General features: G+C 37.6%; 1 protein-coding gene across 1 annotated transcript; it reads left to right on the plus strand.

Annotated features, from left to right (window-relative positions):
- The first annotated feature begins 4,926 nt into the window (after window positions 1–4,926).
- Window positions 4,927–8,004, plus strand: LOC135125543 (uncharacterized). Its single transcript, XM_064051206.1, has 3 exons — window positions 4,927–5,251; window positions 6,014–6,224; window positions 7,626–8,004. The coding sequence occupies exons 1-3, from the start codon at window positions 4,927–4,929 to the stop codon at window positions 8,002–8,004; spliced, it is 915 nt and encodes a 304-aa protein (XP_063907276.1).
- The last annotated feature ends 7,217 nt before the right edge of the window (window positions 8,005–15,221 follow it).

Raw genomic sequence — 15,221 nt, forward strand, 5'->3', positions numbered from 1 at the left:
AAGGTAAAAGCTTCTCAAGGGCACTTTTTTTAAAGAGAAAAAATATGAAACCTTCTCAGGGACCCCAGGTATTTTATTTTTAGATGTTAAACCTTCTCGGTGGCCCCAACTGTGTTTTTATAAAGGTGAAACCTTCTAGGGGCTTCCTTTTTAAGGAGATATTATGTGAAACCTTCTCGGGGGTCCCATCTGTGCTTTTCAGGGAGGTGAAACCTTCTCAGGGGCTCTTTTTTAAAGAAAGAATAATGTGGAACTTTCTCGGAGACCCCATTTTTTTTAAGGAGGCGAAACTTTCTCGGGAGACCCAGGTGTTTTTTTCTAGATATAAAACCTGCTCGGTAGCCCCTACTGTATTTTTAAAAAGGTAAAAGCTTCTCAACGGCACTTTTTTTAAAGAGAAATAATATGAAACCTTCTCAGGGACCCCAAGTATTTTATTTTTAGATGTAAAACCTTCTCGGTGGCCCCAACTGTGTTTTAGAAAGGTGAAACTCTCTCAGGGGCTTCCTTTTTAAGGAGATATAATATGAGACCTTCTCAGGGACCCCAAATATTTTATTTTTATTTGTAAAACCTTCTCGGTAGCTCCAACTGTGCTTTTAGAAATGTGAAACCTTCTCAGGGGCTTGCTTTTTAAGGAGATATAATGTGAAACTTTATCGGGGGTCCCAGTGTTTTTCAGGGAGGTGAAACCTTCTCATAGGCTCTTTTTTAAAGGAGGAATAATGTGGAACTTTTTCTGGGACCCCAATTTTTTTTAAGGAGGCGAAACTTTCTCGGGAACCTCAGGTGTTTTTTTCTATATATAAAACCTGCTCGGTGGCCCCAACTGTATTTTTAAAAAAGTAGAAGCTTCTCAAGGGCTCTTTTTTTAAAGAGGAATAATGTGAAACCTTCTCAGGGACCCCAAGTATTTTATTTTTAGATGTAAAACCTTCTCGGTGGCTCCAACTGTGTTTTTAGAAAGTTGAAACCTTCTCAGGGGCTTTCTTTTTAAGGAGATATAATGTGAAACCTTCTCGGGGGTCCCATCTGTGTTTTTCAGGGAGGTGAAACTTTCTGAGGGGCTCGTTTTTAAAGAAGGAATAATATGGAACTTTCTCCGGGACCCCAATTTTTTTTTAAGGAGGCGAAACTTTCTTGGGAGCCTCAGGTGTTTTTTTCTATATATAAAACCTTCTCGGTGGCCCTAACTGTATTTTTAGAAAGGTGAAACCTTCTCAGGGGCTCTTTGTTTTAAGAAGGAAACATATGGAACCTTCTCGGGGCCCCAATTTTTTTAAGGAGGCGAAACCTTCTTGGGGGCCTCAGGTGTTTTTTTTTTTTAATATTAAACCTTCTCGGGGGCTCCAACTGTGTTTTTAAAAGGTGAAACCTTCTCAAGGACCCTTTTTTTAGAAGGAAACATATGAAACCCTCTCGGGGAGCCCAAAATTTTTTTTAAGGAGGTGAAACCTTCTCAGAGGCTCTTTCTCAGGGGCTTTTTGAAGAAGGAAGAATGTGGTGAAATCGTCTCGGGGGCTTCAACTGTGTTATTGAAGATTGTGTATGAATCTTTCTCGGGGGCACATTTTTTTTAAGAATGTGAATTTCTCAGTGCCCCATATTTTTTTGTGATGAGGCGAAACCTTTTCGTGTAAGGTAGCAATCAGTGGCGAGGTTAACCTCCCCGAATCCCTAAATTGCAACCATTGGGAAAAATGTAGATATTCTTAATTTCTCAGTACAATGCTTAACTTTGACGTTTTTACTGTTTATGTTTCTACTTCGACAGAAGCATGTTCAGATTACAAGCAGCAGCGGTTAAAAGAAAATAAAATCTCAATAATTAATAACCACACATAAAATTTTAGCCTTCTGTATACACACATTTAGATTCTTGACAAATAAGAAACTGAAGTGACACAGTTTCCGCCATAATTGCACTCTTCGGCTGATCGAGAGTGTAATATTTACGTACATTGATTGTGTTGATTTTTCTTCCACATCGATACCGATTTCGTACAGTTGGTGCCGCAACCAGTATGCGAAGAAGCGAATTTCCACTTCCGGTTACTTCCAGCCCAACTTGCGAGATAATACGTTGCATGTATAATTAAACTTCGAGTGAAATACAAGTTTATGCAAATGGTCGTCATAATTAGTTTTTCAGAGCCCGTACTTTTGTAGCTGTGCACAATGCATAGTTATTCGAGTCAAGTTAGAGCGAATATTTTCAGAAAGTTCCGCAGTCGCTTATACACCTATAAAGTAACGAAAGTTTAAAAGTTTTATTATGTTAGTGTAAACTTCCTCGTGTCAGACATACTGAATAATTATCTTATAAATTTAAATGATATTTAATTTCAGAGCGACTAGTTGTAACCTCGTTACGTTGAAGCAGACAATAGCTAACCTTCTTAAGTTTTTCTTTGGATCGAGCAGCAACAGAGAGGAATAAAAAGAGGGTAATCGGCACGTAAGCAACGATCAGGCACATTGCCATTAACTAAACCACCTAATGAACCCGCCTTTGAGTAGTGGAGATTAAATTCCTTCCGGGAAATTCTTTATGTAATTCCAGGCGATTGTCTTTTTTTGGGAGAGTTCATACGGTTAAGACGTAACTAACTTACATTAGAGCGAGTGTGGTTCCTTTATGTAAATTGTGCACAAACAAACGCTGTGTGGCTAGTCTGAGTAACCAAGAGAACTGAGAATTGCAGGGATCTGCGTAACGAGGCGAGGACTAACTTAATCACGTAAAATTAACCTTGTTCATGTCTAAACTTAACCACGAGTTATTAGCTCTTGTCTATAACACAATGCTTTCGCTTTATTTCGTTTTACAAAATCACACACAGTGAAGATTGCTACAAATTTAAGCAGTCAGTTAATTGCCACTGCTGTAAGAGTAAGCTTGCGTCGAACCTTGACACTACATGCAACATGTTTCATTTCAGATTTTCTGTTCCTTAAATCCGTGTAATACGAAGAGAGTGGATTGAGCTGAGTTCGAAAAAAATATGTTTGTTTTGTATTTGTTTCCTTTGTGAAGATTTTTAAACTTTGTCCAAGATTTAAGTGGAGATCCACTTAAAGCAGAAGTTCTGTAGACATACCTAACAAACAATCCTCTGCAGAAACATCATTAGATGAACTCATCGCAAACAAGTTATTTGAGCAAATTCGGACAGCCTTTGTCAGATCCATTTTAATTTAATTCGGGCCATACTTCAGGACTTCTGAACTCAATTTATTTTATAATCTCTCATCATTTCTTTAAGAAAATAAATTCGTCAGATATTAAGTATAATACTCACGAGCGCAGTCTTTTGTCATTGTTAGAGACAGATCACCCTTGAGTTCACTCTATTAGAGAAGAAAATTATAATTTTAGGGTCCTTTTATTGGAGGCAGCGTCGAATTAGACCGTTTTATCTCTCTATTTATCAAGCAAAGCCGCCGAAGTGTTATGAATGTTACCAAAGAAACACGTATCACTTTACGGGCGAAAGTGGCCTCATTTTATTGGCGACGCCAATTCGCACATCATAAAATATGAAACTCGGCTTTCAGGAGATCCAGCGAAATCAAAATTTTCCACTTAACCGGCGCCGACATGAGCCAAACTTTTTTAATAATCAAAAGTACACACACACAGGTAGATGAGCGCGGATTTGGCGAAATGGAATGACGGGATTCGGCAATTGAAGCTTCTGTCAATATTTAATAAAAGTTAAATTACAAAGTTTTCGGTCAATTGCTGTTCCGTGCCCTTATAAAATAAGCCACCAAATTCTTCGTTTTGTTTTTGAGTTTCCGATGCGAAATAAGATTCCTGGAATGAGACTTGTGCGATTGGATTAACTCGTTCCGGCTTTATTGACAATCATCATGCAATTCCATTAGATTTGAAAAGTTCGCCTGTTAACATCAGGTTATTATTTAAAAATGAACCGAGACGAAATCGGTCGATGTGGGTCGTGTCGCAGGCCTCGCGAGATAAATAACGGAGAATATCCGCAAAATTTTATGGATGGAAGCACAGATAGGAAAGTTGTGATTAATTTTGACGAGGAAATGTAATATCCGTGAAAGGCGGCAATGGATACTTTACCGAACGGCCGAAAAATATCTGTAATTGGATCTCGAGAACCACATTTAACATCAGAGGCTAGTTTGCATTCATGGGTTGCATACTGGGAACTTCCGAGCACCTTTACGACAACCTATACATTGTAAACTCAAATTTGAAAAGATAAGATTTATACCATCCATTCTACATTAAGTCAAACCGTAGGTTTCACATTTTTCTTTATTAAAAAAGTTTCACCTACTTAAAACACAGTTCGGTCCCCGAGAATGTTTTATGTTCAAAAAAACACTTGAGCCCCTGAGAAGGTTTCGCTTTCTTCGTTCTTAAAAAAGAGCCCCTGAGAAGTTTTCATTTTCTTAAAGCACAGTTTGGGCCCCCGAGAATGTTTTATATTCTTAACAAAAAAACACCTGGAGCCCCCGAGAAAGTTTTACTTAAAAAAAACACTGTTGGGGCTTATAAAAAGGTTTCAGATTCTTCCTGAGAAATTTTCACCTTCTTAAGGGTTGTTTTGTGTATCGAACAGCAAGTTCGAGGATGAAAATCGATCTAAATTGTCCAGAATTGAAGTTTTTTCCCCTTTTAAGGGATTACAAAATGACGAAAAGGACGAGAATGACGATAAGGACGAAAAAGTCGAAAAAGGACGAAAAATGACGAAAGAGGACGAAAAGAACGAATAAGGACGAAAAAGGACGAAAAGTACGAATAAGGACGAAAAAGGATAATAAGGACGAAAAAGAACGATAAGGACGAAAAGGACGAAAAAGGACGAAAAAGGACGAAGAGGACGAAAAAGGAAGAAACAGGACGAAAAGAACGAAAAAGGATAATGAGGAAGAAAAAGGATGGAACATGACGAAAAAGACAAAAGGGGACGAAAAAGGACGAAAAAGGACAATAAGGAAGAAAAAGGATGGAACATGACGAAAAAGACAAAAGGGGACGAAAAAGGACGAAAAAGGACGAAACAGGACGAAAAGAACGAAAAAGGACAATTAGGACGAAAAAAGACGAGAAAGGACGAAAAAGGACGAAAAGGACGAATAAGGACGAAAAAGGACGAAAAGAACAAAAAACGACGAAAGAGGATAATGAGTATGAAAAGGACGAAAAAGGATGAAAAGGACGAAAAGGACGAAAAGGACCAAAACGACGAAAAAGGACGAAAAAGTATGAAAAGAACGAAAAAGGACGAAAAAGGATAATAAGGACTACAAAGGACGAAAAAAGAAGAAAGTGGACGAAAAAGGACGAAAAGGACGAAAAAGGAAGAAACAGGACGAAAAGAACGAAAAAGGATAATAAGGAAGAAAAGGACGAAAAAGGATGAAAAGGACGAACAGGACGAAAAAGAACGAAAAAGGATAATAAGGACGATAAAGGATGAAAAGGACGAAAAGGTACGAAAAAAGACGAAATTGCACTGAAAATATGGGTGGTTTTCAATTTAGGGGATGAGAAAACCACCCATTTTTTTTTTTAGCTTTTTGAATTTAGGGGATGATTAATATAAGGGTAATTTTTGGGATTTAAGTTATAAAAATGAGAGACAGTGATAAATTGGAGAATGAGAGAGAGTGATAAATGGGAGAATGAGAGACAGGGTGATAAATGGGAGAATGAGAGAGAGTGATAATTGGGAGAATGAGAGACAGTGATAAATGGAAGAATGAGAGAAAGGGTGATAAATGGGAGAATGAAAGAGAAAGCGATAAATGGGAGAATTGGAGAAAGAGTGATAAATGGGAGAATGAGAGAATGGGTGATAAATGGGAAAATGAGAAAGAGTGATAAATGGGAGAATGAGAGAGAGTGATTATTGGGAGAATGAGAAAGAGTGATAAATGGGAGAATGAGAGAGAGTGATAAATGGGAGAATGAGAGAGAGTGATAAATGGGAGAATGAGAGAGAGTGATAATTGGGAGAATTAGAAAGAGTGATAAATGGGAGAATGGAAAAGAGCGATAAATGGGAGAATGAGAGAGAAAGTGATAAATGGGAGAATGAGAGACAGGGTGATAAATGGGAGAATGAGAGAGAAAGCGATAAATGGGAGAATGAGGAAAAGAGTGATAAATGGGAGAATGAGAGAAAGGGTGATACATGGGAGAATGAGAGAAAGGGTGATAAATGTGAGAAAGAGTGAGTGATAAATGGGAGAATGAGTGAGAGTGATAAATGGGGAATGAGAGAGAGTGATAAATGGAAGAATGAGAGACAGTGATAAATGGGAGAATGAGGGAGACGACAAAGGACGAAAAAGGACGAGAAATACGGAAAAGAACGAAAAAGGATAATGAAGACGCAAAAGGACGAAAAGGACGAAAAGGACCAAAAAGAACGAAAAGGACGTAAAGTACGAATAGGACGAAAAAGCACGAAGAAGGACGAAACAGGACGAAACACAACGAAAAGGACGAAAAAGGACGAGACAGAACGAACAGAACGAAAAAGGATAATAAGGACGAAGAAGGATGAAAAAAGACGAAGAAGGACGAGAAGTACGAAAAAGGACGAAAAGGACGAAAAAGAACGAATAAGGACGAAAAAGGACGAAAAGGACGCAAAGGACGCAAAGGACGAAAAGGACCAAAAAGAACGAAAAGGACGTAAAGTACGAATAGGATGAAAACGGACGAAAAGGACGAAAAAGGGCGAAACAGGACGATATAGGACGAAAAGAACGAAAAAGGACTAAACAGGAAAATAAGGACGAAAAAAGACGAAAAATGACGAAACAGGACGAAAAGAATGAAAAAGGTCGAAAAAGGAGGGAAAGGATGAAAAGGACGAAGAGGACCGAAAAGGACGAAAAAGGAGGGGAAGGACCAAAAAGGACGAAAAATACGAAAAGGACGAGAAGGACGAAAAAGGACGAAAAGGACCAAAAAGAACGAAAAGGACGTAAAGTACGAATAGGACGAAAACGGACGAAAAGGACGAAAAAGGGCGAAACAGGACGATATAGGACGAAAAGAACGAAAAAGGTCGAAAAAGGAGGGAAAGGATGAAAAGGACGAAGAGGACCGAAAAGGACGAAAAAGGACGAAAAAGGGGAGATACGACCAAAAAGGACGAAAAATACGGAAAGGACGAGAAGGACGAAAAAGGACGAAAAAGGAAGAAACAGGACGAAACACGACGAAAAGGACGAAAAAGGACGAAACAGAACGAACAGAACGAAAAAGGATAATAAGGACGAAGAAGGATGAAAAAGGACGATAAAGGACGAAAAGTACGAAAAAGGACGAAAAGGACGAAAAAGGACAAATAAGGACGAAAAACGACGGAAAGGACTAAAAGGACCAAAAAGAACGAAAAGGACGTAAAGTACGAATAGGACGAAAACGGACGAAAAGAACGAAAAAGGGCGAAACAGAACGATATAGGACGAAAAGAACGAAAAAGGACTAAACAGGAAAGTAAGGACGAAAAGAGACGAAAAATGACGAAACAGGACGAAAAGAATGAAAAAGGTCGAAAAAGGAGGGAAAGGATGAAAAGGACGAAGAGGACCGAAAAGGACGAAAAAGGACGAATAAGGACGAAAAAGGACGAAAAGAACGAAGAGGACGAAAACGGACGAAAAGAACGAAAAAGGGCGAAACAGGACGATATAGGACGAAAAGAACGAAAAAGGACTAAACAGGAAAATAAGGACGAAAAAAGACGAAAAATGACGAAACAGGACAAAAAGAATGAAAAAAGTCGAAAAAGGAGGGCAAGGATGAAAAGGAAGAAGAGGACCGAAAAGGACGAAAAAGGACGAAAAAGGAGGGAAAGGACCAAAAAGGACGAAAAATACGAAAAGGACGAGAAGGACGGAAAAGGACGAAACAGGACGAAACAGGACGAAAAGGACGAAAAAGGACGAAACAAAACGAACAGAACGATAAAGGATAATAAGAACGGAGAAGGATGAAAAAGGACGAAAAGTGCGAAAAAGGACGAAAAGGACGGAAAGGACGAAAAAGGGCGAAAAGGACCAAAAAGAACGAAAAGGACATAAAGTACGAATAGGACGAAAACGGACGAAAAGGACGAAAAAGGGCGAAACAGGACGATATAATACGAAAAGAACGAAAAAGAACTAAACACGAAAATAAGGACAAAAAAAGACGAAAAATGACGAAATAGGACGAAAAGAATGAAAAAGGCCGAAAAAGGAGGGAAAGGATGATAAGGACGAAGAGGACCGAAAAGGACGAAAAAGGACGAAAAAGGATGAAAAGGACCAAAAAGAACGAAAAGGACGTAAAGTACGAATAGGACGAAAACGGACGAAAAGGACGAAAAGGACGAAAAAGGACGAAAAGGACGAAAAGGACGAAAAAGGACGAATGTACTTCATGGTTTTGGGATTTAGGGTATGAAAATGGGTTAAGGGTAGTTTTTTTATTATTTAGGGGATGAAAAAAGGTCGAGGAATATTTTCTTTGAAGCCTTGTTCTTTTAATGTACGATGCACTACAAACTGCGAAACTTTAACTTCAGCTGTAAGTCGACGACTGGTGATGTCAGGCTTTTCTTCGACGTTCTTCGAAATTTGTTCTTCAGCTTGCAGGATTCTTTGGGTCCTATCACGGTCACAATCGTGAGTTTGAGTCTTGAAAGTATCATGATCTCGGAGATGTTATACGTGACTGGTCCTTATCGTGTTTTTGCACGTTGCTTATCAGTGCGCTGCTTCTTCAATTCTTAATCCTAGTTGTTCTATTAAATTTTTTAAATAAATTTTTAGAACCCAGCATCCATTCCCAAACTGGTTTGATGGTGAAAGTAGGAATGAAAAAGGAGAAATTCAGAAAAATTAGCAAAATATAATACTTCGAAAATAAATACGTAAACATTGATCGTAATCTTACTTTATCTCTGTATGTTAACAAGTAGAAAAAAATGGAAAAACGAAGTGGATTTACGGTAATTAAAACTCCACGTTATGAAAGATATGCAAACTAAGTATCATTTTTCCCCAATAGGTCCTTGTACGTTCAAGATCAAAGCTATGTATTTATGTCACCGCCATTCCTAAATCTCTTTCGTAACACAACAACGTTAATTAACTTCATTCGGGTTTTCCAACGCTCTGCAGGCCTCGGATTACTCGAAACGAAACCAGACAGCACACACGCATCTTCTAAAACATACATTAACAAGCTTTTTTAATCTGCAAAGTGGCGACAAGACAAAGTGCATTCGCTCATGGGGAAAAGCCATTAGTCTCGTATAAGTTTCATAAAAATGAATAAAGAAAGTTGACCCGGCTAGGTTAACGCTGAAGTAAGTTATCTCTTTGGAACCCTTACAGAAAACAAACAGATGATGCCGAACAGACCAAAAAGTATTTAAAAGCATTCCGAGATTAAACAATTAAGATAAAACATCGTCAGTCCGAAATCTCCGAGTTGAAGTTTAGACAATAAGCTGATGCTGGTTCTGCGATATAGGAATTAGCCCGAGCCAAGCGAGATGCACATTTGTCAAGAGTCGACCCTCTGGAAATTGCTGCTTGAGTACATCACGCAAAAGAGTGTTTTTTAAATAGGAAAAAGGGGAGCGCTTAACAAACGGCGAAATTATTTTTAGAGTTTTTGATTCCGCTTTCTGTCCTCGAGCTGTTGTTATACTAACTTAGACAGCATACAAGTTTTGAAAATTTTGTTATTCTTATTAACTATCTTGATGCCAGTATACAACTTTCTCGTCCATGCTGTGGAAGTGCATAAGAAGCTTATAATTTATTGGTTGGTAGCGCACTCCTTTTATTCGGTTTTCTTTCTTAAATTATCTTGATACTCAAGTTTGATGAGAAATATACTTTAAGAAGAAAATCCTTCTGACTCACAATAACCACATAGACTAAAATATTTTCCACGAAATGGAACAGTTTCTTATTAGTTCTAGATTGAATCGAAGGAAAATCTGCCCCGATTCCTTACATGCTAAAAATAACCAAAACAATGTTTTACTAATTTTAGTTTATTCATGTCTTTCTGGAGTGATGTTATAAAAATATCGTTGAAAGTTCACGTAAAAATCGAGCGACGCCAGGAGACAACTGCTCGAAGGTCATCAGCCCCTTCGTTTCGTTGAGCCGTCAATCGCCAAGCAGAGCGGGAACCGTGCAATAGTTACAAGACCGCTTACGGAAAATTCTGAAAGGTAATCTCGTATCGATAACAAATAAGAAACGTGAAAGTTTTTATTACAGGGGAAATTTTTAACAGTAGTGAAAGTTTTTTCGATTTGGGGTTTTTTCAGGCGTTGTCAGCACCCCTGTACGAGCTAATCCCCTTTTCCCCTCCCGCAAAAACTCCGCGATAAGCGTTTTATTATTGTCATAAAGCTTGCAAAGTTCTTGCGCGATTTGTCAAAGCACATTGCGGTCGGCCTCATCGATATCTCATCGTTTGAAGGTCAAACGTCGCCAACCGGCGCACAAAAAAATCCCCGTTTTCGCTCTAATTTGAATAATATATGATGTATTTCTGCAAATGTACGCCAGATGAGTGGGTGCAATGTTCAGATAAGAGTTTACTACGACTTTCAAATTTGTGAATGATTGATTGAAATACCCTATATTGTGACTTCATAATGGATACGTCAGTATAATAAAAATATCCATTATCTTCTCGTTTCCAAAAGCCACTGGCATAATAAATCATTTCTTTAGACATTTATGAAGATCCGACACCCCTCACAAATGCTTTATTTGGCGCGCTAGTGCAGCCATGTCATTGTGATACACCCTTTTCAAATGGATTAAAATTCATACTGATATTCCACAAAAACTTCTATTTAATTTAGCCTTGTTTAGACGTTTTAATTTATCAACGCGCCGTCTGTCTGAGTCAATATTATTACTGTTATTATTGCCCGTGTTTGTCTTTACGAGTGCTTTCAGCTTAATTAAACAACAACAGCATCCCTTCTGCATAACAACAGTCCGACAAAAATCAGACAACTTAGAAACCGCCCCATTTCCATATCAACGCCAATATCGTTTAATAGAATTCCTGCAAGTGCTAATGCGTCCGACTAAGTTTGAATGCTTAACAGTTTGGTGCTCCTTCAAAAAAGTTATCGTCTCATCTCAGAAATCAGGATAATCGTTAGTCCATTAGTAGAAGTACAGCTCTGAGCCGAACTGCTACATTCAGGGGTGAAACTCAACTTTGGAGAGATTATTTCGCACCGATGCGTCTGGGGGATTCAGCGTATAAACGTTTTGCACACTGCGATCTTATATAAATTCGTTAAAGCGCAGATCGATGTGGAATTGACGAAATTTTTATTTAGGATCGAAGCTGGGACAGGAGTCAAAATTGTTACAACGTCGCGTTCGGGAACCCTTTTTTGTGAATAATAAATCTTGCAAACAAATGAAAAGCTTTAGGTGCTTCTATGTCAGAACGAAGGCTTTGATTTAAAATTTATAAATACGTAGGATTAGAGGATGTGTAAGGAAGCAGCAACTAATAGCAAGTTGTGGAAGAACATAATGAATTTAACTAAGAACTTCCACTTAATTATCAATTTTAACAATTTATAGTGTAATGAATACATTCTATCGTCTTTTATTATTTTTTTAAAGATGACGATGATGAGGATCCTAAGTGTTGTTTTAAGTATGTGAATCTTTCTCGGGGGTCACAAATATTTTTTTTTTATCGAAGCGAAACGTTCTCGGGGGCCGGAATTGTGTTTTTTAAGAAAGAGAAACCTTCCCAGGGGCTCTTCTTTTAAAAGAAAAATGTCAAACATTTTCGGGGGACCCAAATGTGTTTTTTAACAAAATAAAACCTTGTCGGGAGCCCCAAATTTTTTTTTTAAGAGGCGAAACCTTCTTGGGGGCTGCAAGTGTTTTTTAAGAATATAAAACCTTCTTAAGGGTCCCAAATGTGTATTTTAACAAAGTAAGACGGGAATCCCAAATTTTTTTTTTTATAGCCGAAACCTTCTCGGGGGCTCCAAATGTTTTTTTTTAGAATATAAAACCTTCTTAAGGGTCCCAAATGTGTGTAACAAAGTAAAATCTTCTCTGGAACCCCAAAATGTTTTTTTTTATAGGCGAAACCTTCTCGGGGGCTCCAAATGTTTTTTTTTTTTAGAATATAAACCCTTCTCAGGGCCCCAAATGCGTTTTTAACAAAATAAAACTTTCTGGGAAGTCCCAAATGTTTTTTTTTTTAAGAGGCGAAACCTTCTCGGGTGCTCCAAGTGTTTTTGTTTAGAATATAAAACCTTCTTAAGGGCCCCAAATGTGTATTTCAACGAAGTAAAACCTTCTCGGGATTCCCAAAATGTTTTTTTTATAGGCGAAATCTTTTCGGGGGCTCTAAACTTTTTTTTTTACAATGCAAAGCCTTCTTAAGGGCCCCAAATGTGTATTTTAACAAAGTAAAACCTTCTCGGGAATCCCAAAATGTTTTTTTTTATAGCCGAAACCTTCTCGGAGGCTTTAAATGTTTTTTTTTAGAATTTAAAACCTTCTCAAGGGCCCCAAATGTGTTTTTAACAAAATAAAACCTTCTCGGGAGACCCAAATGTTTTTTTTTTAAGAGGCGAAACCTTCTCGGGAGCTCCAAATGTTTTTTTTTAGAATATAAAACCTTCTCAAGAGCCCCAAATGTGTTTTTAACAAAACAAAACATTCTCGGAAGCCTCAAATGATTTTTTTTAAGATTCGAAATCTTCTCGGGGGCCCCAAGAGTTTTTTTTTTAGAATATAAAACCTTCTCAAGGGCCCCAGATGTGTTTTTAAAAAAATAAAACCTCGGGAGTCCCAAATGTTTTTTTTAAGAGGCGAAACCTTCTCGGGGGCTGCAAATGTGTTTTTAGAATATAAAACCTTCTTAAGGGCCCCAAATGTGTTTTTCAACAAAGTAAAACCTTCTCGGGAATCCCAAAATGTTTTTTTAATTTTTATAGGCGAAACCTTCTCGGAGGCTCTAAATGTTTTTTTTTTTTTTAGAATATAAAACCTTAAGGGCCCCAAATGTGTATTTTAACAAAGTAAAACCCTCTCGGAAATCCCAAAATGTTTTTTTTTTATAGCCGAAACCTTCTCGGGGGCTTTAAATGTTTTTTTTTTTTTTTAGAATATAAAACCTTCTCAAGGGTCCCGAATGTGTTTTTAACAAAATAAAACCTTCTCGGGAGACCCAAATGTTTTTTTTTAAGAGGCGAAACCTTCTCGGGGGCTCCAAGTGTTTTATTTTTATAATATAAAACCTTCTCGGGAGTCCCAAATGTTTTTTTTTATAGGCGAAGCTTTTTCGGGGGCTCCAAGTGTTTTTTTTAGAATATAAATCCTTATTAAGGGCCCCAAATGTGTATTTTAACAAAGTAAAACCTTCTCGGGAATCCCAAAATATTTTTTTTTATAGGCGAAACGTTCTTAGGGACTCCAAATGTTTTTTTTTTTTAGAATATAAACCCTTCTCAGGGCCCCAAATGCGTTTTTAACAAAATAAAACCTTCTCGGGAGTCCCAAATGTTTTTTTTTAAGAGGCGAAACCTTCTCGGGGGCTCCAAGTGTTTTTGTTTAGAATATAAAACTTTCTTAAGGGCCCCAAATGTGTATTTCAACAAAGTAAAATCTTCTCGGGATTCCCAAAATGTTTTTTATAGGCGAAATCTTCTCGGGGGCTCTAAACGTTTTCTTTTTAGAATGTAAAGCCTTCTTAAGGGCCCCAAATGTGTATTTCAACAAAGTAAATCCTTCTCGATAATCCCAAAATGTTTTTTTTTTATAGCCGAAACCTTCTTAGGGGCTCCAAATGTTTTTTTTTAAATATAAAACCTTCTCAAGGGCCCCAAATGTGTTTTTTACAAAATAAAACCTTCTCAGGAGACCCAAATGTTTTTTTAAGAGGCGAAACCTTCTCGGGAGCTCCAAATGTTTTTTTTTTAGAATATAAAACATTCTCAAGAGCCCCAAATGTGTTTCTAACAAAATAAAACATTCTCGGAAGCCTCAAATGATTTTTTTTAAGATTCGAAACCTTCTCGGGGGCTCCAAGAGTTTTTTTTTTAGAATATAAAACCTTCTCAAGGGCCCCAGATGTGTTTTTAACAAAATAAAACCTTCTCGGGAGTCCCAAATATTTTTTTTAAGAGGCGACACTATATATGTAATGAGGAACAAAATATCTCCAATATTAGTGGAACATTTATTTCGTTTCTGTGTTTCGTTGTAAGTATCGTTACATATTCCTGAATGGAGTAAAAATTTGTTTCTAATAGAAAACATTTTAACAAAGTAAAACCTTCTCGGGAATCCCAAAATGTTTTTTTTAAAGCCGAAACCTTCTCGGGAGCCCCAAATATTTTTTTTAAGAGGGGAAACCTTCTCGGGGGATCCAAGTGTTTTGTTTCTATAATATAAAACCTTCTCGGGAGTCCTAATTTTTTTTTTAAGAGGCAAAACCTTCTCGGGGACTCTAAGTGTTTTTTTGAGAATATAAAACCTTATTAAGGGCCCCAAATGTGTTTTTAACAAAATAAAACCTTCTCGGGAGCCCCAAATGTTTTTTTTTTATGAGGCGAAACCTTCTCGTGGGCTCTGTTTTTTTTTTAGAATATAAAACCTTCTCAAGGGCCCCAAATGTGTTTTTAACAAAACGAAACCTTCTCGGGAGTCCCAAATATATTTTTTTAAGAGGAGAAACCTTCTCGGGGGCTCCAAGTGTTTTATTTTTATAATATAAAACCTTCTCGAGAGTCCCAAATGTTTTTTTTAAGAGGCAAAACCTTCTCGGGGACTCCAAGTGTTTTTTTGAGAATATAAAACCTTATTAAGGGCCCAAATGTGTATTTTAACAAATTAAAACCTTCTCGGGAATCCCAAAATGTTTTTTTTTATAGCCGAAACCTTCTCGGGAGCCCCAAATATTTTTTTTAAGAGGCGAAACCTTCTCGGGGGCTCCAAGTGTTTTGTTTTTATAATATAAAACCTTCTCGGGAGTCCCAAATTTTTTTTTTAAGAGGCAAAACCTTCTCGGGGACTCCAAGTGTTTTTTTGAGAATATGAAACCTTATTAAGGGCCCCAAATGTGTATTTTAACAAAGTAAAACCTTCTCGGGGGCTCCAAATGTTTTCTTTTTAAAAGATAAGACCTTCTCAAGGGCCCCAAA

Source organism: Zophobas morio, unplaced genomic scaffold (assembly GCF_036711695.1).
Source record: "Zophobas morio isolate AGI-343-1 ecotype UQ-CSIRO unplaced genomic scaffold, CSIRO_AGI_Zmor_V1 ptg000008l, whole genome shotgun sequence".
NCBI lineage: Eukaryota > Metazoa > Arthropoda > Insecta > Coleoptera > Tenebrionidae > Zophobas > Zophobas morio.